At 41.0% G+C, this 23632-nt stretch overlaps 1 protein-coding gene across 6 annotated transcripts in view; it reads left to right on the top strand.

Moving 5' to 3' along the window:
* The first annotated feature begins 9283 nt into the window (after positions 1 to 9283).
* The window catches only part of nlgn3a (neuroligin 3a), an 89269-nt gene continuing 74920 nt past the window's right edge, over positions 9284 to 23632 (top strand). For 2 of the 6 annotated variants that reach the window (XM_029512168.1, XM_029512170.1), the window contains exons 1-2: positions 9310 to 9430; positions 19227 to 19286. In XM_029512168.1, coding sequence (XP_029368028.1) covers positions 9325 to 9430; positions 19227 to 19286 — 166 coding nt within the window. In that variant the 5' untranslated portion in view covers positions 9310 to 9324. Of the gene's footprint in view, positions 9431 to 10508; positions 10569 to 19226; positions 19287 to 23632 lie in introns of all 6 variants that reach the window. The other 4 variants (XM_029512167.1, XM_029512172.1, XM_029512166.1 and 1 more) reach the window with 3 other exon arrangements.

The raw sequence follows: 23632 nt of genomic DNA, 5'->3' as shown, positions 1-23632 counted from the left end.
ACTTCTCTGCAACTACCCGGCATTTGCATGTCAATGGCATCATTCTACCACTGTGCTTTTTGCATTTTGTGAATACTCTGCTAAGAAGCCGAGGTCTTTGAAAGGATACATCAGAAGTGCAATGCTACATTTATTAACATGTTCCTTTCTCAAAACTAGTCCCCTTTATGCGTCAGTAATTAATGAGACTGACTAATTTAGGACTTTTAAATGCTCAAGCATCAAGGACACATTGCAATACTTTTAGCTCAGAACAGATCAGTTCAATTGTATTCTTACATCAAATCTAAAGCCTAATACTGTATTTTACCTGACTGTGTCATATTTCTGTTTCCACATTAGTTTAACCACTAAGGCCCCTAATGCGTTATTAGCTCATTAATTTTACAGGCAGCATCTGGGCCATGTCGCTGCTTGGTCGATGTATCTTGCTGTGGAGCCCTTTCACACTGAACGATAAAAGCTGATCTTTCAGTTTTTAACAAGACCTGCAGCCTACTTACCTTAAATTAAATATGTCATTTAGCTTATTAGGTCATGAGCTGAATAATTTTCTCAGCATAAAGTATACATATTGTATGTACTCAGATATACAGTACAACCACATACATGAATTACATTACAATTCCATGTAACAGTACAACCCCAACAGCTTTCATTTTTAAAAATTAAATAAATGTTTATGTTCTTCTGGAAAAGTTGATCTGAATTTTTTATGCTTTCAGAAAATGTCATTCACATTGTAATAGATGAAAGCAGTGAATTATATGTACTCAGTGTAGGGCTCTGCTGCTTTTTGAAATGATGAATAGCAAAGTGTTGTCCTCAGGATGATCTGCTCTTCAAAGATCTGGCTTTGTGTGGTTTATGAGGATACTGTGTTTTAGTTTCTGTAATGGGGGCTTGTCTGTAGCAGGCACATTATAGCTACAAGAATTAATTTTCTCTGTTCCTACCAGGAAATGTCCACCAAATTGTAGACATTACTGCCTTGTAAATTACCCACATTATACCACTTTTAGGTGTATATTGTTCACTATTCATTACAAACAGAATCTAAATCATGTTATTTGTTAAATCACAACAGCCTTTCCTTAGGCCCAGAGGAACACTGTTTTGTTCCTTCTAAATAATTGCTCGCCCGTGTCAGTTACTCTTAGTTGTATATCTGCATTTGATGCTGGCTCTGCAAACAGTTATTCAGGATCCGGGACAACTGGATGGTCGCTTTAACCATGAGTAAAAAAGTCAATACCAGCCATAGGAGCTGATCCACCTAACATTTATAATGCTGTGGCAATGAACTCGAAACCCTGATTGTGAGGGATCAAATCCCTTTTGTAATTAGCAGCCAGACCTCAATTTACTCACTGCAAACCTCCACTTCAACTCTCTATGTTTGTGTTAACAGAAGATAAAAAAAAAAAAAGACGTACCAATCCTTTGGTATCAAGGTTCCACTGCACTGCACATTGTTACACGCATCACTATTACATATTTTAACCATTCAATACAGTTTAAATTGGAAATGACCCATTTATCCCATACACTACCCTCATTACTCCCACAGTATAATCAATCAGTATAAATGTAAGTTAGTTTTCCCTTAATTGGAGCAGAACTCCATAACTAGCAACAATGAGACTAGAGCACAGCAGAAGTAACAAACAGCAATTCACATTTGAAGTCATAAACTTTCATTTGCATTGCCTTGCTTTTCAAGTCCCTTGCGCATACTTGAATTTTATTAGGGATGTACCCAGGGAGGCTAAAAATCTATCCTCTCACTGTAGGCTAAAAATTGGTGTTAGTAATGCCACGTTATATGTGTTGTCCTCACAGTGGAGGCAATGAGACGAGCTGCTCATAATATTATCTGAATTCTCCTTAGTAGGCTGGAGTGTATCTTCTCTAAGAATTCAGTCATGTTGCACATGTGCTCAACTGGTCCAATCAAATGTGCTCCCAACTCATGAACACAGGATCATTGGACCAGCAGGATTTGCAGCCTGAGGAAAGGTACCTGTGTTAGAACACTATACATTGAAGCTCTTATTCAGCTTATAGTTGACACTTGATGATGTGTGTAATAATCAGCGCTGGGCTGTAAAGCATTACTGTAATCTGATTACTTTTCTGTGATTTAAATAATTTAACGCATAGTAGTTTCCAAACTAATTAGATTAAAGTCACTAGTCCGAGTAACGATCTGTTACTTCCCCCTTGCATTGTTCCAACAGACTGCAGTGTTATTTCATGTAGTCTGTAGGGAGAAGATTTTTTTAATCCTGAACACTCAGGTAAATGATGTCACTCATGTTCACTTAGCTGCTTGGCGGCTAAAGACATGGAAGGAGGATAGACGGACACTTTCAAGAGCGGTAAAGACACTCTTTCAAGTTCATCCCAGCCAAACAAAAAAAAGAACATTCTTGTGTAGAGTCAACTATGAGGGCACACCTAGACTGTTTGAGCTGCAAAACAAATAAATAAATAAAATAAACTCCACATCAAATGTAATAAAAAATCTCAAAGGGCAGCACAACTCTGGAAAATGGAGGGCAAATACAGTGAGCAGAGAGCGATCAAAAAATCAAGAGAGATTGATTTTATTTTTGTTTTGTATGATGAATCATGTTACAATGTTTATTTTTTTGACTATATATAAATGTGTAGGAGCGAGCTAAACAGGTTTTATAAATCAAGAAATCAATACAGTAATTTCATTGCTTTTTTACAGAGTAATCATAATTTGACTACATTCCTAGAGTAACTTGCACAATACTGGAAATGTAAACAGTTCCATCCTTCCTTCTATTATCTGTACTGCTTAGCCATCATGGTCTCAGCTGCAGAAAATACCCAGTGGACTGTGGAGGTTTGCACCCTGGACTGGTCACCAGTCTAGCCTATGGCCAACATATCAAGACAAACAACCATTCACACTGGCACACAGGCCTACACGCAACTTTGAGGTCACCCCCCTGTCCCACAAGAGGAAGCCAGAGCACCCAGAGGGAGAACATGCAAATATGATACACAGAGGCCCCAGGCCTGGGAACCCAACTGAGAACCCTCTTGCTGTGAGATGACAGTACAAACCACTGCAGTACCGGGGGAGAATCTTATCTTGTGCATTCCTGAAAATGCATTTGTTTGATTTATGTCACTCTCATAAATATTTTTCGGCAGTTGGACTGATTATTTATTTTCATATTTTGTAAAAACATTCTCTTTTTCTTGAAAAGAAAGGATGATTAGAATGTTTTGCAAAGAATGCTTCTCATGTATTGAAAAAAAATGCTCTGTTGATATATCACATAATCAGAAATATTGAAAGAATAGCTGCAGCATAGAAGCTAAAATACTAAGATCACTTTGTTCACAGTTGTAATCTGGAAAATGATCATTAGCCCTCAAAAGAAGGTTTAATGTCGGTTCAGAGGAGGACAGACCTTTTATGTGAGATATGTGTAGAATGAGGTACATTTTTTGATTTATTGTGGGATGCACTTTTTTGATAAATGCCCTTTATTCAGGCTCATTATATTTGCTAAGCAGTGTTATAACTGTACCTTTGGTGTCTGATAAACCCATGACCTCCAAAATTCATGACAAATTTATGTTTGGTTGGATAACTCCAATATTGTAACAGGGAACGGTGTAATGGTTAATGTAAATGATGTAATGTGACCAAATTGACCAGATTTTCAGAGCCTTGTTGATGGTTGGTGATTTGGCGTGTGGCGAGTGTTAAGAATGGCGCCCTCCCCGTCTTGTGCTTTCTACCAGCAGTGTGGAGTCGTGTTGGCAGGGTGATGGAAATTACACACAAAACACCTTGTGAAGAGAGCAGGTCCCACCCTGCAACCGGCATCTGTGGAAATTGGTGGATAATGACTATGTCATGTGTAAAGCCTTAATGTGTTTACATACTGCGAGATTAGAGACGGACCCAACACTTGGCCTAGCAGTTTCTAAAAGAATCTCTGTGGGCTAGTTGAGTAATGAGCTACTTTGACTTTTTTTTTTTTTTTTTGCAGGAATGTCTAGTTGCAGTGAATCAATTGTTGGAGTTCAGATGATGAACTGTTTGGGAAATTTTTGTATTTATCTTTTTTTTTTTTTTTTTACTGTGAGCTTTTCGGTACTTTTCCATCTAATTGAGTCAGCGAGCTTTGATTAATGTCCCTGTAATCCAACATATTGTTGCACGTTGCATATTACTTCCTGAACTGTATCTGACATCCAGAGGCATGCACACCCAGTCAAGGGGAGGAGAGTCAATAGAGACCTAGTAATGGGCCCAGTGCCTCAGCTTGCAGCTTCAAGGTCTTTAGATCATTTTTGTCTTGAAGAGCAAACAGTTGTTTCAAGCACTATCAGTAGTTAGTCGAATGGGTATTTATTTGCTGTGCAGACACAGGATCCACCTCAACATTTACTCACCTGGAATCTGCTTTTTATTTCGTCTGCCAAGTTCACCTCTCCATGTTTCCTTGTCTGTTTGGCTGTTAAGGACCCTCGTGGCAGCCTTTATCCGAGCAGCCAGGAGAAGGGGGAGGAGACACAGCTTAGCAGGCAGTCAAAGCAGCAGTGCTGTCGTTCCTCACCATCTCTCTTTTGCTTCTTTAAAAATATGTCAGCATCACTGCAGTGATTAGCAGTCTGAATGTGCGGCATCTTTGTCCTTGATTTAATGCCAAATCTCTTAAGTAATAATGACTGCACATGCTCTGTCTTCACAAGAAAGGGAAAGAAAAGGGGGAGTAGGCCCTCATCCCTCACTGTTACACTACCACTGGCTCCCACCAGGAGCCTTATGAAGCCTCTTTTGGTTTTGACACTTTGTGAATACTGTTTCTGAAACATGCCAGTTTCCTTGATTTAATATGACATGTTGTTATTTGTCAAGCCCAGGAGCTTATATAAAGTGTGCATCTAAGGAGAGAAGTGTGCTTTGTGTGAACATTCATTATTGATCTTGCTGTGTGCTGAAATCTGTGCTTGCCTATTTGAAATAAACAGGTGTAAGCAGACAATTAACAAATATACTGTATTCTCCACAGTATTGACACAGAGGCCAGAATCTGAGTCTGTCATGAGTTGAGCTGGTCTTGAAATGGAGTCTTTGCAAATGTGTAGACTGGTGTCTTTCTTTTGCACAAATGGAAGGAGAGCACACTAAATTAAGTTTTTGCCTTTGCGTCGCACAGTTTAATAAGTTCAGCTGAGGTAACGGCCCAAGTACATAGGTTTCTGTCTTCTGGTTCCTGTCTCTTTGCCTGTTTCTTATCATTTCTCTAATGGCACAATCAGGCTTGGTTGTAATGTAACAACACTACAGGCATTTGTGATCACTGATTACACTCTCTCAGGTCAGGATGGCGCACTTCATTTGAAGTTAGATGTTCTAGAGGACTAATGCAGCTTTATGAATGCCTTTGTTGTGCACCGGCTACTATAATAACAGTGGGGAGAGGCAGAAGCTACATCTACTCAGAACTCTCATTGGTTCCTTTTTTATCAGAGTCCATTCAGCCTCTCTCTAAGGGATGTCAAGGCGTAGGAGTACATCGGCTCCGTGCTCAGACTTTTATTGCGATGCAGGGATCTCTCTGCTGTAGGAGAACAAAAGATCTTCTACAGTAAGTGTACATGGCTGTAGGCGCTGACCAAAATAAGGAGGAAGAATGTCTGTGCATGTTCTTCTAAATATGGGATTTCTATGAGGTCATCTAACGTGTTGTATGCTTTTGAATAATGATGAATAGGGGACCTTCATAAATTTAACATGTCCTATAAATCAGGGGCCAGAGAATTGGGGAAGAAGGTGTTTAACAGCATGTACTTGGTGGAGCACGCCCTCCCACCCCCTCCTTTTATCCTCTTCTCCTCCCCTCCCTTCCTCCATCACCCCAGTTGTATTTATTACGGGCTGCAAGGCCACGGTGATGAGACGATCAATATTTCTGGGATGATGAGGGAGAACTCGTGCAATCTCTCGCTCTCTCTCTCTGTAGCTCCCTTGGCAGCGCTTCAGCAGGTAGAGAGATCAAAGCAGAGAGGACCTCTGAGATGGTGTTAGAGGGGAGACTGATGAAGTCCTCTGTGCTGAGTGTCCTCTAAACACACACACTCCATCACACTGTCCTATGTCCTTGCTATGCCCTGATTAAAAAGTTTGACCTGATGTATTTTATCTTGACTAGAATTAGTGTTCTCACATTTATTCTGCTCCCTTGTGCTAAATAGAAATGGCTTCAGTTATAGAGAATTGTGTACCAATATCTATGGGGAATTGTAAGTGGTTGATTTGAACACCTCCTTCAGAGAGACATTTTTCTCTGTTCAGGGGACCAATATATAGAGCTCTTCACGCACAGAACTCATAATCAACGGCATTGAGTGTATTATTATCACTGCAGATAACAGACTACACACACTAAAGTGAGTAACATCTTTTAAATACTTTGGACTACTTCAACATTATCTCACATGATAACTTGTGAATGGCAGTTTCAGTTTGCTGTTTAAAGTAGGCTGAAGCCAGGGCTCACTCTCCAAGTGATGTTTTGTCAAACAAAAAGGATAGACACGAAGTTTCTCCTTGGCTGTGTAAACGTGGCAGCCAGTCAGTAAGATGGAAACGTAGCAGTGTAAATGTATAATTTTATGTAGCATTCTGTTGGGATTTTCAGTTAGCAGACTAATACTGTTAAAATAACTACAGAACCTGAAAGGCCATTTTGGCCCTCTGTTTTCCCTCAGCTTAAAATATGTAAGAGATATAGCTCAATAAATCTGCAACTATGTATATACCAAAGAAACTAGTTTTCATATCAAAAAGTTGTTGTTTTCCCACACATATAAGTCAGTATCCACACTTGTAACTGTACTTTAGCAAACTAGCTATTATAACAACAATGACAAAATGCTGATCTGCAGCTGCCATTTGGCAAGATGACTAAGTAGTTAGCTTGGTTAGCTTACAACATATAGAATAGTTGGAACTACACTGTAGTACACTGAGTGTTTTGTATTGCTGCTTGTATTTGGTGACATTTGAAGCTGTATGGATTCTTGTAAAAATCCATGCAGCTTCAAGTGTTTCACTCAAGCTGTGATATATCGAACCAGTGAATGTTATGAACTTATATATATATGAAACAAAAGCCATCAGAAATTAAATGCTTCAAATAGCCTTGAACACAATTACATGTCAGTCATATGTTTTGGCGGCAGCACAGCGGCATAGTTGCCCCACAGCAAGAGGGTCACGGGTTCGGTTCCCAGGCCTGGGGCCTTTCCATGCAGAGTTTGCATGTTCTCCCCGTGCCTGCGTTGGCTTCCTCCAAGTACTCCGGTTTCCTCACACCGTCCAAAGACTCTAAATTGTCCGTAGGTCTGAGTGTGAGTGGTTGTTGGTCTCTGTCTGTCTCTGTGTGTTGGCCCTGTGATGGACTGCTGACCTGTCCAGGTTGTACCCTGCTCTCACCCAGAGTGAGCTGGGATTGGCTCCAGCACCCCCACAACCCAGAAATGGATAAGCGGTAGAAGATGAATGAATGAATAATGTGTCTTGGACTTTCTGGCTCTGCAAAATCCCAGTGAGCAAGGAAGGGACTTTGTAAGTGTGACTTTTCTAGTATTTGAAGCCTTTACAAGCCTTTGGCCCCCAGGATTGCATGCCTCTTAGCCCCAGATTGGATATGGATGGTTTTTCATGCATTATCACAGAACAGGTGCTCAGTATGCCAAAATCCCTGAGCGGAATCGTCAACCACACATGTTCTCATTTATACATATGCTGGCTAAGGTGGGCCTGTCTGCAGTATAGACAGAATGTGTGCCTATGCTCCCTGATGATCCACGGATGTAGCACATGGGAATAGCTGCCTGGTGATAACAGCACCTCTAGGAACATCAGGATTGCTTTCTCTCAGTGGTTAGTGGCCCTCCAACGGCTGCTGATACATTATAAATCATTTACACAGTCATTTTGGGTTGCAATATCCTTCTCTAAATGCTGGCTTTACTTCTCCATTGTTATTAGAGCTAGCTATGCTGTAGGGGGGAGCCTAAGCCGCAAATATTGAAAATTGATCAGGGTGTGTGGGAAGGTGTTGTCGATGGCACCACTGCTCCATCCTGGGACTGATGATTAGCATTTACAGTTCTGTCAGAAGGGGCATGTGAGCTCTCTGTAGCTACATCCTCCTTTGCCCTTTCTTCTGCTCCTCTCAAAATGTGATCTCCTGTAAGAGCAAAGAAGGGAGTTTAAATTAAATTTTTACTTTGGTCATATTTTGACCAAAGGGACATGAAGGGAACATACTGCACAGGACATTAAACTTTTATCATGTTATTGTGTTTTCGTGTATTATTCCTGCTACTGTTGTTACTATTCTTTAACTATTCATGTAATCACTGTACCTGCTGACAGCGGATGCATTTCATATTTCAGTTGTCCTACTATCTATATTAGGTACAAGATGACAAGATGTTCAACACTTAATTTCCCTATCCACGTCAAAGGCAGCTTCTTGATGATGTGGATTGATGATAGCACTAGGAGTTCTGTCATGTTTATGTGAGCTGCTTTATGACATGTCAGAAAAGGACTCAACAAGTCAATAAAAATGACTGAATAAAAATGGGAGTAAACTGGTGTGCTGTCAGGGAACTGTCATTAATTTTCCTGTTACCTCCTGTTGCAGCACGGGCTAGAAGATCTAACGAGCCGAAGGAGGACAAAGAATAAGGACTGCGCTGCGGAGGGGAACTACGTAACCGTGACTGTTTACTTCATTTGCAAGCCAGTGGGCTACAGTACCACAGCTGATGACTGTCCCTCAGGTGGCTGGACTGCAAGGCTGAGCGGGAAGACTGTGTTTGCAGAGGGGTTGCCCCAGCTTGTATGTTGGTTACTTGCAGTTGCACACTCTCACAAGGACCATGTGGTTTTTTCCGAGGAGTAGTTGTCTCCCCATGCAGAACTGGAATAGTGTGCACAGTTGCACCAATTTCCGCGTGTCCTTGTGGGTGTTAAGTTTCTGCTGGTGCTTTTCGGCCGTGAGAGGTCAGAACTATCACCCGACTGTAAACACACAGTATGGGAAACTCCGAGGAGTGAGGGTGCCGCTGCCAAGTGAGATTCTGGGGCCGGTGGACCAGTATCTTGGAGTTCCCTATGCTGCCTCCCCAGTTGGAGAAAAACGTTTTATGCCCCCCGAGCCTCCTTCTTCTTGGTCAGGGATCAAGAACGCCACCCACTTTGCTCCTGTCTGCCCCCAAAACATTCACAATGCTGTGCCAGAGATCATGATGCCAATATGGTTCACCTTCAACCTGGATATAGTTACCACGTATATACAGGATCAACACGAGGATTGTCTTTATCTAAACATCTATGTTCCAACAGAGGATGGTGAGTGTGTCGAGTAACCAGGATGAAACCAAACCTCTCCTCTCCTACTCTCCTCTGTCTCTGTCTCCTTCTCTTTCTCTTTTCTGAGAAATCTTGTGTCACCTCTGTATTTTGCGCGAAGCATGACCTGTTGTCTGGCGCATGCTGTGTCTGTGTCCATCATCTCAACCTCCCATCTTGACTTGATCTTTCATTTAGTCTTTTCATCAACTCTCCCCTTCCATGCCACTGTTAGAGGTTCCTCTTTTGATGACTAAATCACTTATTAATACAACTGAGTAAAAAAAGAAAAAAGAAATCTAATCATACAAGAAACAGATTGGAAATAACGTACTTGGTGCACCTTCCTACCCTCACTGTCTTGACTGTTCTGGGGATATTAGCCATTAGTGGTTAGTAGCCTGCTTCATAAGTGAATGATCTACTGTAGGGTTGGTGAAATATTCTGTCTGGTACACGAGAGGCCTGTGGCATCAGCCTGACCTATGTAAGACCCTTTACTCTCCTGGCTTTATCCAGTTTGTCCTTGCATGAAGCTGAATATAAGAACAGGTTTTGTGCATAAGGCAAGCTAAGATTGGGCTCTACTAAAAAGTGCCAAAGATTTAACTTTAACTAGGTGTTGACTCTTTTAAATATCCCCCATTATTTCACCACTTGAACTAGACCCACACAGGAAAATGTGCTTGAAATGTTAAGTGCTCGAAAAATGAAATGAGCGACATCAAATAACATTTCCTCTTATCAGAATGTGAACTTACAAACTTTGAAACTGTCACCTTTCTGCCTTCTGTGTGGTTGTAATGGGTCTTAAATAGAAGTGCATGTGAATATGGGCTTCCTGTGTCCCAGAGTGCAGCAAATTCATTCCACCATTTTGGAATATTTCTGCAGCAACACCACAGTTACTTTCTCAACAGGTCCTCTGTTGTTCTTGTTGTTGATGATGACTGGGAGGGTGGGAGGAGGCGGGAACGAGGGTGAGGAAGGGGTCTGACTCAGTCTGAGTTGTTGCATGTCACATGCGATCTTTTCCAGAGTTCTCTGTTATTTTGTAGTTTTTCCATTCATTTTACAGTCAAAAGAATATCCAAGGAATGTGCCAGGAAACCCAACAAGAAAATGTGTAGAAAAGGAGGTATGTAAACCAAAAAATAAAAGAAATAAATAAAAGGAAAAAAAGAAATGAAAAAAAGCCACGGAACGAAAGAGAGGATTTGAAAGCGTGAAAGAGGGAGGAGAGTGATGGGTGCATCCTCCCAAAGACGCCAATATCATCGCCTTTCAACTCCCAAATCAAAGTGCTAATTGGGATGAATGTGGGACTTGTGACTCAGATTAACCTTGATACAAGTGTGAATGATGAGCAAGTGGTCATAGTGTTTGAATTTGTTTGTGTGTCTGCGTGTGTGCGTGTCTAGTATGCTGTATACTGATATGTGATGATAGTGTGATAGTTCACGAGGAGAGTAAGTGTCAAAGAGAAAAAATGTCCCTAAATTCATGATGGCGCTTTGTAAACCAATAGATCCTGATGTCTAAGAGTAATTATATATTTACTTTTTTTGATGTATTGCTTGTTCATGTCTAAATGTAAGATTTAAATTCAACTGTTGATTAAATCAGAGGCACAGGTGCTGCTTTGATATACTACACCATAAAATTTGACTCAGCATGCGGACATGTTTTGTCACATTTCAGCACTTAAGACACCAGCTTAATTGAAGTATTTGTCAAAAACTACACCTGCCATTGATTAAATTTTACACAAAAAAGTGGAGGTCCATCTTTCTCTTGAATTTATTATTCACAATTCTTTAAATAGGAGCTTAGTGGGGTGTTCTTATTGGCATGCAAGCTTTTATCTATCCATGTGGCAAATGCTCAAACAAACTGTGACGGATGAAGACAGTCCAATTTCATTAGGCACAGCTAAAATCACACTGCTGGTAACAACAGTGGGCTAATTTTCAAAAGATGCCAGAAGGCACTGCAGGACTTTCCAAGTAGCCTTAAGACTGTGATCCTGAGCATATCTCAACAATAAAGATTCAGTTTCAGCTGGGAGACCTCTGCTGTTGATTTCTAGGGAGGCAGGAGGCAGCCACTGGCCTCACTCTGTGCCGTCGTACATTCTGCTTTGGTAAACCAATTTTGGCAGAGACAGACTGGCCCTCCAGGCACTTCTGCTTCTGAATTAGTCCCAGTTGTGGAATATACACAGAGATATCGCTGTAATATTCCCCTTCCACTTAGAATTTTTCAATTATCTCACCCATGTTTGGTAGTGAGAAAATGGCTTATCATAAATTTCACATGTTGTTTTTGTGACACGATTGTTCATAGAGGTGATTGTTGCATAGTTCCTCTGCTGATATAAGCATGAAGGTTATAATTTTCAGTCCTGCTTGAAACTATTTTTATTTCAATTCCACATTTGAAAAAGACAAAAACAAAAACCAGCTTCTAGTGATCTTGGCTTAAGTTGAATTACCAGTGCAAATGAAGCATAATTTATCCTTCTTAGGCACAGACGGGAACGCAACCTTTGTAGTATGATTTGGTTTGGTTAAATGTTTATAACAAAGGAGCTAAAGTTGTGTTTGACAAATTCAGAATGAACCAGGAAATAGTTTAACAGTTCATCAATTCCCTCAATAAAGATTTTAATTGGTGTGATTTCCATAGTTAGATCTGTTCTGTTGAATGGTAAATACTAATGGGGTGATATGTTTTCTGCTTAGACATTTCTAAACTGAGACCTAATGCAGCAGAGTCATACACACTGGGCATATTCAGAATGAAAAACATCTCTACTACGTATTTTGCAGCTTGTAACCTCTATGGATGTGGTTCCTCTTGAGGAAGGAGTGATTAATTAAAAAAAAGGCATTTGGCTCTTGATGAAATTGTTGTGCGAGTGTTGCCAAGCAACAGTATGCACTTGTAACAGGAACAGAATAAAAGGCCCACTTACCTCACTTCAAGCAACTTTGTTGCAATGGTGGTGCCGATCAAGTGAGAAAAACAAGTTGCTCATGAACCTTGTAAAACGAATACTTGTGTTTTATTTTGCCGGAAGTTAGAATGTAATGATTCATGCAAAGCTGCACACATGGTAACTGTAGAGGGCAATCCTCCAGTAGTAATAGGAACATGTTAAAATAAGGATCAAGTCTCTCCTGTACTATTTGCATCCTACAGTGCAATTTCTAAGGAAATCATGTGATGCACTGATGTGACAAAGATGTCTGATTTTCCTCCATCAAACAGGAGAACCTGACAGACCTTATACTTTTACCTGACAAACGATTGAGGACAGGTTCATTTACAAATATTCAAGGCAAAATTAAATCTTAAACTCTTTTTTTTTTTTGTTTGTTATTTAGAGCTGGTTTTGTTGCGTCATGCAATTTTTTCCTCTACCAAATCATTCAAGCATTTGTCTTTGTTCAGACAAAACAAAGCTAAAATGTAATTCTTTTGTTAGATTAGTGCAGCGCTGCATGTCCAACGTGCCCAAACAGGCTGTGGCTGAGGGCATGTGGAGGTGATCTAATGTGCAGGATCAGCACAGTGGTCCACAGCTCTATCTACAATGGCCATATAGCACACATACGTAGCACAAGGGCAGTGACAGAGTTAGACATTGGAGCCTTTGCTCTATCACTCAATCATTTTCTCTGCTCTGAGTCAGAGTGAACGGAGTGAAGAGAGAGGTAATGATGTGCAGAGACACAGCTAAGCAGTGTTTAGCCTCAAAGTGCTAGATTGGCTTGAGATTGGTCAATTTCGTGAGGACGAACCCTGATGAAGTCAATTTTTTATCTTTAAAAAGAGGTTTATATTATTAAATTGATTGACAAATTATAGATATCTATAAATGCACATGTTTTTGATGAGAGCCTGATTGAGGCAGGCTTGTGGCGATATGGTAGACCCACTGTGCTGCATGCTGCCTCTTTTATAAATATGCACATTATTTTCTATGGGGTTTTACAGCGTGGCTTTTTTGCTGCTTGTAACCTGCTTGTAAAACCTGTCCTTAGAGTCCTTCATACCAGTCTCTCTGAATAACATCGCTTCTGAGAGGCACTCTGAGATCAACCTTCCTGACTCCTAAATTCATTCCTCATTATGAGTCTATTTGAGATAAGTGCAGCAAAATCTGTTGTACATTTTGGCTTGATTTAGACCACTCAGCTATCATTCCTATGCAGCCCTCACAGGCAGCAGGCTGCCATGTGTTATGCATCCCGGTGCCAGCAGCGAAAAGCCCAATCAGTTGCCAAACCTGTAGATTAACTACCCCAGCAGAAACACTGGTAAGTTTTATTTCTTAACAGATGACCTCCAGATGCTAGAAAGCTGTGCAAAATGCAAAAAAGACCCAATCCTGGTTAGACTGTGTCTGGGCCATGGCAGACAGTAACAGACCATGGTAATCCCATTGGTTGGCCGACTCAGCTCTGCCTCAGGGAAAGAGGGGCCACTGCCTGAATGCTGCCGAGGAAATCTGTACAACAAGCAGACATGGCAAAAACTTTCCAAGAAGACAAGCGCAAATATTGGCTTGTGGGATTGAAAGCAGAGCAGGTCTCCCCCTTTGTTTGATTGAAAATGACTTCTATGATCCCGTGTGATTATCTATCTGGGTTGGTTGATGACCCCAGTGAGGGAAAGCTGTGTCCAGCCATCGGCGGATCCAGTCACACCGAGTTGAGATGCAGGATGCGACCTAAGCAGGAAGTTCCTATTCATTGGCCTCCTGCTGCTGTGCTGTCCAGTGTCCGTAGTCTCTCCAAGGCTCAATATCTGTTTTCTTCTTTGTTTATCCCGAACGAAAACAAACAAACAAACAAAAACAGAGGACACAGCCTGTGGAGTCATACAGCCAATTTAAAGAGGAAAACACAAAATGACTGCATCAAATAGCTCTCGTGACTTTAGATTCTGTGTGACCTGAGCACTTTAATTTATAACCAGGTTTTCCTGGTTGCGTCATAAAAAACCTGAAATATATAATATATATAATATATAATAAATCAACCTGATATATTTGTAATCTTAAAAAGAACAATAAGCTCTTCAATCCGTGATTTTAAACAGTGCTTTGTCATACATAATGCATTTGTAAAGATACACTTAAAGGTGCTTTCAGGATGGATAGTGAAGCTAAATTAGCCTTGTGGAGTTTTGCAAATGTGTCTAAATTGACTATTTCCACCAAAAAGCATTTCTTGTGTCCTTGAGGTCTAACAAATGTATTGAGTTAATTCTCTTTATAAAACAATTGCAGGTTGAGTTAGTCGAGTAATGTTAAAGCCAACAGTGTGATGTGAGTCCTCGTGCACTCAAAATAGGGGCCCATTCATGAAACACAGCTGGGGAAAAGAAAATCCACACTGCACTTTTAAACCTCACTGTGAAATATTGTCAGCCTAAAATTGATGTGTTAAAAATTTCTGTCCTTGAAATAGTTCTGCTAGTTTAAGCATTAAAGGCTGCATACCTGCATTGTCCTACCTTTCAAACGATTTGAATGAGTCTGTAATCAGTAATGATGCATATTCAACTCTTGGCACTTATTTAAATAACTGTTTTCTCTGACAGATGCCTAAGAAGCTTAAAGCCTGGTGGGGCTTGATTGTTTTCGAAAGATATGTGTGCAGTGAAGGCTTTTTTTTCCCTTAAAATGAGGAATAAATTGTTCATTTAGAGGTTTAGGGCCCCCAGTGTGAAACCTGTGGTCCCTGGTAAATGCTTCTTTTTCTATCATTGACTGTGGACAGGCAAAGAGACAGCTTGGCTCCCTTGCATTTGTTTGTTTATTTATTTTATTTATTTTTTTTTTTATTTTACTTTGAGAACAGCTGAAGCGCAGTGTGAGTTTTGGCTGTCCTTTACTGCAGGATTACAGCCTCCTTAACCTTTTAGCTGCATTCTCCATCATACTCTCTCATGTGTCCCTTCCAAGCTGTTCCTTAACCTCTACACTGGGAGACAGATCGAGAGAGATGCAGACAGACGGCGTGAAAGATGTGGAGAGCAGGAAGACAGGAAGAGAGACAGATCTGGGCACTCTGAAAGAGAAAAATGGCCACCTGAGGATTAGAGACTGAATATAACTGCTCTAAATTGTCGAGGCTGCAACATTTCACATTTCGCTAAGTCCCTTTCCACATTCTGACCTTTCTGATATTTAACTCCAAGGCCCTTCTATTGTCAGGAACCTTTTTCCAGCAAAGGAAAGGCAGTTAACATTCAGCCCTTCCAAAATGTATTGAGTGGATTGTGGATTCAGTCAAGAAGTCTCCAGAGTGTGAGAGTACTCTATATCTGTATGCGTGTGTGTGTGTGTGTACATATGTGTGCATGCTTGGGTTTATTCATGTAAAACTCACCAGCCACCTACTAGACACTCTTTTGTTTGCAATTTCATCCTGTTGAAATGCTACATTTCAATAGCCTTTATGTAACAAGTAAGTCCATCAAATGCAGCTTCTTTGAACCTGATTTGATAAATGCGACAGGTTTCTATTTTGCTTGTCAAGAAACATGAATAATAGCTGTTATTCGAAAAGCTGCCCGTTGTTGAAGGGATGCCAATGTTGACTCCTGGAGGCCTCCTAAGCAAAAGGAAACTCGTCAATTCATTGTAGTTTTCACTTTGATGTCATTCTTTCACTGCGACACCACAGCAAAAAATTCAAGCTGAAATATAGGCTCCCTTGCTGAGTAACTGAAAATGTCACATGTTTGCGGTTCCTATTATAGATCCGAAGTTTGACTCACGCTCACAGACAAACAGACAGAGCTTCCCTGTCGACACCTGCCATCCAATCTACGCCTGTCTGAAGTGCTATCACTCAATAACATCACTGTTTTACCACATCAACAGATGAGTGAATACTAGAACAACTGTAATCGCTAACAAGCCAAAAGAAAGGCAGTTGAAGCAGGTGGATCCCATTTATATTGGCGCTGGCTGTTATTCTGAAAATAACATAAATAAATGAAAAAAATTGTAGGCTCCTATGAAACCTACATTAGACAGGCATAAATGCAGATATTTGTGACTGACCTCCTGCTACTGCTATGAAACTGGTTCAGCTTTGAAGTGCTATTCCTGCTGAACTCAAAGACAAAGACTGATCTTGGCACCAAATAAAAAACTGGAGTTCTCTTATTTAATTCAGGCTCCCACCAAAATCATCCTCTGGCTGTGATAACTCTCCAGAATTGTAAAAACCTTTCTCACATGATTATCAACCACTGTGCAGTGTTTGGCATCTGATGTGCTTTCATCTTTTACTCAAACTGCCCTTGCTGAATAATTTTTCATTTCAGCACATTGTTTTGTAATTCAGATTAAACATACACAGTACTACTGCACTCTAACTCAACACCAATGACAATGGGATGGATTTCTATTATTTGGCCAAGGGAGTGTTTTTGTACTTTATGTTTTTGATAGATTAAAAGTGTTACTTTTGCAAATTTTGATTCCTTGAACCAATGTCATTGAAACTGTAGCCTAACCCACATAACAAACCTAACACCTTGTCCTTTCCAACACTTTACAAATTATAAGTCTGCTCCCTACTCAGAACAACCTTCCACAGATGTCCAATAACCTCTTATCACCAGGGTGACACAAGTTATGTGTTTAAGTTTAAAGTTTTTATAGTTGTAGAATTATGCTTGCATATCTAAAGCTCAAATTATTCATTGCATTATTCATTACACCCCTTAATACAAACGTCATGAACAGACTGAACAAGGTCATCACACAGGCTGTGAAAATGACCAAATCAAAAGGCTACTCCACTCCGGAGCTTGAATGTACTCAGTAAATGCCATCACAGTCAACCTTTTACATTATGTAATATATTGCATCTACCATTCAACAATGAGTGAGGTTTTCAAACACCTTGGCGCATTCAATCCGATAAAAGCAGTTTCACCCCAAAATGGGCTTCTCACTTTTGTGTCCATACATGGTAAATTAGTTTCTTTGTTTTTCTGGCTCCACATGAATAACAGAAGTCCTTTTGGCCTCTAAACAACTTCTATAAGTGGCATTTAACACGGTGATGATTCTCGGGAGCTAATGTGACTTCCAGTTAGTGAATTCAGCCTCCAAAAATTGCAGCAAACACCCATCTGCGGCACTTGCATCATTGGTCAGGAATCATGAGGGTCCCCAACAAATTTAATGGGACTCAGGCTATTAGCTGTGCTGAAGAAATGGCAGTGGCAAGATAGGAGGTTTTGTAATGATTCAAGTGAAGAGGTCCAGGAAGACTGTTCAGCCCTGGAGGCAAATCTTGCCAGATCCTGATGTATCTTGTCTCAATTTAGTGAGAAGATGATGACTCAAACTACATCTACTCTCATGAAATGTATTTAAAGTGCTATGTGAAATGGCAGCCCTGCTCTTTTCCCTTAAAAAATTTATGGATCATAAAAAATTATATATGTATGTACATATATAATATGAGCAGAGGGGGTATTTGCTGCAGGTAAGGCTCAGGCTTCTCTCTGCTATTATCACAGCATGCTCAATGCCTCATCTTAGAATAAAGGTTGAGAAAATCCCACAACAATCTGTCTGTTTGAGTTGATAATACTGTTGATAATAATTGGTATTCATACTCACCTAGTAATTGCACCAAAGGAAAATTCCAAGGTCAGCAGAGACATCAGGGTTTACTGTCTCGAGTATTACTCAAGAGGAAAATTTAAGCTGACAGTTGTGCAATGTGAAAGGTCAGGGGATCACCAAAACTGTGAAATCCTCCAAAAACATCTCATTGCTGTAAAAAAATTGTCAGAAGAACATAGACTGCTGAATGGATGGACTGACAAACGGACCAATTAACTAACCATCACTGATGGCCTTAGGCCCTGCTCTTAGTAAGCAACATAAATGATTATACATGGACATCAAACTCAAACCATTTGAGGATAGCGCAGTGTAAGCGCTAGGTCAAGATAGGGCTTGTATGCTATTTGTACATGGTGTGTAGCTGCCCCAGGGGGGCAGATTTTCATATTAACGTTTAGCACAAGGACAATAACACATTACCTACTGTTTAGGGTGAAGAGGCGAGCTAAAATAACTGGACACATCACTGCATGCACATGAGGCACACGGTTCATTAATTTATTGAAATCTGACCTCCTCTAGGGAGGTTGCAGTGCTGCACACACTTGTATTGGTAGTTTAAAACCTTTTCTTTAAACATCTTTGCATTAGCATGCCGATAATCTTATATATTTTATGTTGATATGGTCTATTAGAAATTGATGTCTGTTGTATATTCCACAAAAGAAGACTAAGTCACTGAAGTCCTGTTTAAATATAGTAATATCTTTGTCAATAAGTTACTTTCCAAATTCCGTTTAATCTGAGTAATCATATCTGCTATTCCTTTCTGGAGCAAAAGAGCATCAATCTTGAATCTGATTTGTTTCTGAAAATGCCAGTGATGTATGACTCTGCTTCAGGTATACTGTGTTAACAATGAAGTTTTGTTGAAATTACTTTCTACAAAGTGTGTTATGATTTTTGTTACACAGAGTCTTGTCTCTACATTATAAATGTTATTTATTTTTATTTTGCCCTCATTGGATTTTATCTCTGTATTTTAATTAGCATGTAATTGTTCACATCTGGTTTCAAAAATGCTTTTGTTTTCTTGAACTGCCTCTTTTCCCATCTGTCTGTTGCCCAAATTGCTATTTTGAATTTCCCTGTGCCTCTCTATGTCTCTCCCTGCTTCAATAACAGGGGCCCACGCAAAAAAACAGGGCGAGGATTTATCGGATAACGACGGTGATGAAGATGAAGGTACTTTCAATGGTGAACAAAGATGGTGCATGATTTTTTTTTTTTTTTTGCCAAAACTGTCACTGTTTTCTGATCATTTGATTTTTGTTTTTATTCCTTTTGTTCCTAATTGACAATGCAATCATCTAGCACTCCTGTCACATTACAGTGTATAAAGGTATGTTGTATTGGATCAAATGAAGAGTGTGTGTGAGTGACTGTGAGGCCTCCTGTTCCCAAGCATTGAAATTCAAGTAAGGACTCGAGTGTTTGGCTTAGGAGTCAGATGGAATCTCAGCGCTGTCTAGATAACAAAGCTGGGGCTGGGTCATTTTAATATCTCATGCAGTGACTGGAGTGACTGTTATTACAAGGGCAGAAGCAGTGGTGAGAGGCCCTTCTTAAGGTGTGGCCAGCAGCTGCATTGGTGGCGATAATAGCAGAGGGAAAGTGACGCAGCAGTGTAATATCAGACTGTTCACCAGGTCTGCCAGCAGATTTAGATTAGGCGCGGCAGTTCAGGAGTAGTGTTGTAGAGGATTAGAGGCGAGAGGTGTAGAAAATGGGAAGTTGCTGCTCAGCAATCACATTGTTCACTTTCCATATTTATCTTGGGATATTCCTGGCTCAGGGTGGATCTCCACTGAGATTAGAATGAGAGATGATTCTTGTGCTGCAACAGAAATGGCTTAAGTCTCTGAATCTAAATCAAACCACTGATATTGCCCTGCCCTTGTTTTCCTTCAGCAGTGCAGGGCAGGTACAGTAATGCAAGCATGTTGTTGTGTATCAAGCTGAAGCCCTCAGTTTTTACTCCATTTATTTGTAATGGACAAACAGATTATTTTTTTTTTTTTAGCTTACTGTGGTGAACAAGATTTCACTGTATGTCTGGAACAAAACAATTTGGAACCGTAGCACATGTTTAGGGCATATGGTCCTTGTCTCTGGCAGGCTGAGATGTCTCACTAAATTGCCATATCCCTTCCCTTAGTTGTCTTGCATTTTGGCACAGTGAACAGCAGCATTGCGGCAGGTCCTTCGTTGTGCCGGCTGGTCGTGGTTCTTTCCAGAGGTTTAAGGGTTGCTAGGGAAGCTCCTTCCTCTTTGCCAGTGGGCTTGTCTCTCAGAAAGAAGCTTCATGCTGGCCTTGATCACAGAACAGGAAGCGTTGCCATGGCACCACTTTGACACACACACGAGCACGCACACGCACGCGCGCGCGCGCGCACACACACACACACACACACACACACACACACACACACACACACACACACACACACACAGGTGTTTCACTATTCAAACCCAGAGTGAGCTGTTGCAACTGAAACCAAATTGCCTTCAGTCTTCAGCTTGACTGTGTGTATATGTGCACGCATGTATATGTTTGTCCTTTCAAGTTAGCCCACATGTGTCTGTTCAGAATGGCTGATAAGTGCCAATCCCTTTGTCTGGCAAGTCTTTGCATGCATACACAGTGGCTTGGTCTCCAAAGCTGTTGTGCAAGACTAGCCTTACTGAAAATGTGACAAGTCTATTCTTTACTGAGCGCAACTAATGCTATTTACAGAGCATCACCGTAGAAGCACAATACAGTCCCAGCAGAATCTCTGCCACAGCACTGGAACTGCTGCATGTGTGACGGGGTTGGGCATCAATCCCTTAACATGATCCAGAAGATTTTTGTTGTTCTGGTCAATACGTCTCGTTTGAGCTTCCATGGACTGACATACACAACCAGTGTTAAGATGTGCCCCTCTGTGTTTCTCTAATGCTCCCCTAGAAAGACTGCAAAGACTCGACTTTCCTCACAGAATGATGTTTTATCAAACTGCACCAACCAGCCCGAGTAAACTGTCTTATATATTACTGCTCTCACAAGTTTCTCTACTTGTATGCCTTATAATCTATATCCTCGCCTACAGTACGATGGGCCTACTACATGCATTGCAAATAAAAATCAAACACTAGTTTTCAAGTTAAAGGTCAAGGACAATCAAAACATAAGCACAACTCCTACTTTCTCACTCTTCAGCTGATTCACCTCTTAACCACATTTTCTCATTCAGAGAGTAGCTGCATTGTCTGGTTTGTCTGTCTAACCCCCTCCATCTCCCAGTCTGTTCATCCCAGCATTACCATGCTGTCTCAGTTGGCAGTCTGTCTATCTTGGGCTAATTCCCTTCCTCCCTCCACCATATTTGAGCTGCCTCCTTCCCTGTTGTGCCGCTCTAAACATGCACATAAATACTAATTTAAATAAGTATAATTGAAATAATGAATGTCGAAGTAACATATGTAACATTTGTATTGGAAAAATGATATAAATTAGCATTAAAAAGGGCTGATGAACAGCCAATAAAAAATTCAGCTGATACTGTATACTGAATATACTGTATCTCTTTGTCTGCTAGCTGAGTCTCCCTCTCTCCCTTTCTGCTTATTTGTCTATTCCCGTATCTCACTGTCATTGCCTTTGTGTGTCCACCTGTCTGTCTGAGCAGCAGTCAACCCCCTGGCACCCTGAAAGTGCATTCAAATTCCATGCAACACTCCCTCCAGCAACAGGAGTGTGCACGCCAAGTTGCTGTGATTTACATCGGCTCACAATCAAGACTCAGTTTTACAGACACTGTTATTGTGCCGTAAAAGGGAACGCAAGCTTTCAGTCACAAACCTGCTGTTGTTAGATAAAGGTGGGCATATACATAGAGGAAGTGGAGCTGTGTAGGAGCTAAATCTCCCAGGTGGAACATGGCAATGCCGCTGAGCTACTGTGCCCAGAGCAAGGCAGAGAGAGGCAGCCATCCCCACTCCACCTCGACTGTCTCGCGCCACTGCTGCCTCGGCCCACTTCCACTGATGAAAAATAGATGTGTGTATGTGTGTGTGTGTGTGTGTGTGTGTGTGTTTCTGTTTGGCACTTTGAGAGTTGCTCTAATCAGGAGGAATGCCTCCACCCAGCGTGCATGCGCATACATGGACACCCACATCCATTAAACCAGTTGAGCATGCACACGTGTACACATAAACAATGCTTGCTTCCAAGTTCTAGAAACATGCAGGGAAGAAGAACAGCAAACACACACACACAGACAGACACGCACAACCAAAGAGCAGCTCTCCATCGTTGCTGTGCCAGGGAGCAGAGCTGAGCTCCACCTGCCTGGGTATTACCATTAATTCCATTGCAGAGGCCTGACTGGATCCCCTTCCAGCAAAGCCCTGAGCTCAGCCCAGGCAGACTGGAGAGTGGCGAACCGACAGTGGGGGCAATTCACACACCATTCTCTCCATTCTGCCGCTATTCTATTCCCTCTGATGTGGCAGGGATGAGGAGCCATGCCCCTCGAAGCCATTTATGTAGGGATATTTGGATGTTGCTGCTCAGCTTCCTTCCAAGACAAGCATTGCTGCTAATGGCTGATCTGCAAGGGCACCATTTGAGACATTTTAGATGACGGGAAAGCCTGACTGCTCCTTTCATCTTTTTTTTTCCCCCTTTTGTCTTTTACTTCTGAGTGGCATGAATTAATTGGCAAGTCAAAAAAACATGTAAAAAACATGCTGCTTGAATGGAACAAAAGTAAATCTTTCAATTAGTTCACTGAGGCACGTTCCTTATGCAATGTAACGCCTGTGGCATTTTTTTTTTTTTTTCAAAGCTGTGTGCTGTTCCTTAATGTGTTTATTGGTATGCTGTCATCAACCCTCAGTGGGTTTGTACAGTATAACCTCAGCTTTCATGGCTGCACCAATGACAGCAGGCATCCCCTAAAGACTAAAGGGTTAGCCCTCCTTCGCTCAGGAAGCAAACAGCTTTCCTTAAATCTTAAGGATCACAGCACCACTACAACTTACTCCTCTCTTCCAGGTCCAGGCCAGCTGTGGGGGCTAACAGCTCTGTAGGTGTATTGTTTTTGTTTTCCTGTTTCTGTTTTCTCAATCCTCTTACATATATGCACACAATTCTCTGTCTGTCCTTTTGCCAGCATCACATTCAACACACAAACACAGCACAAAGGGATCAAGAAGTCATCTTCACATAAAGGTCTTTGCGCCTGTTACATTCAGGAATACTACATTTAGCGATTTCAAGATAATAGACACACACACATGTACACTTGTTTTCATGTACTCAAAGCTGTATTTTCATTTTGATTGGATATATATATGTTTTGTGTGTGTGTGTGTGTGCGCGCGCGAGTGTGAGTTTTTAAATCTACACATACATATAAACACATTTCTCAGATATTCTCATAAATGTCAAGTCTTACTGTGCATACTGTGGAGGCTGACATTCAGCTATAAGGCACGCTTCACCTGCCCATCCCATCACTGCTGATGATTTTCAGGCACTGAAG

Source organism: Echeneis naucrates, chromosome 10, assembly GCF_900963305.1.
Source record: "Echeneis naucrates chromosome 10, fEcheNa1.1, whole genome shotgun sequence".
In the NCBI taxonomy this organism is placed as follows: Eukaryota; Metazoa; Chordata; class Actinopteri; order Carangiformes; family Echeneidae; genus Echeneis; species Echeneis naucrates.
Note: the sequence above shows the minus strand (reverse complement) of the source record. Positions and strands in the feature narration are given on the sequence as shown.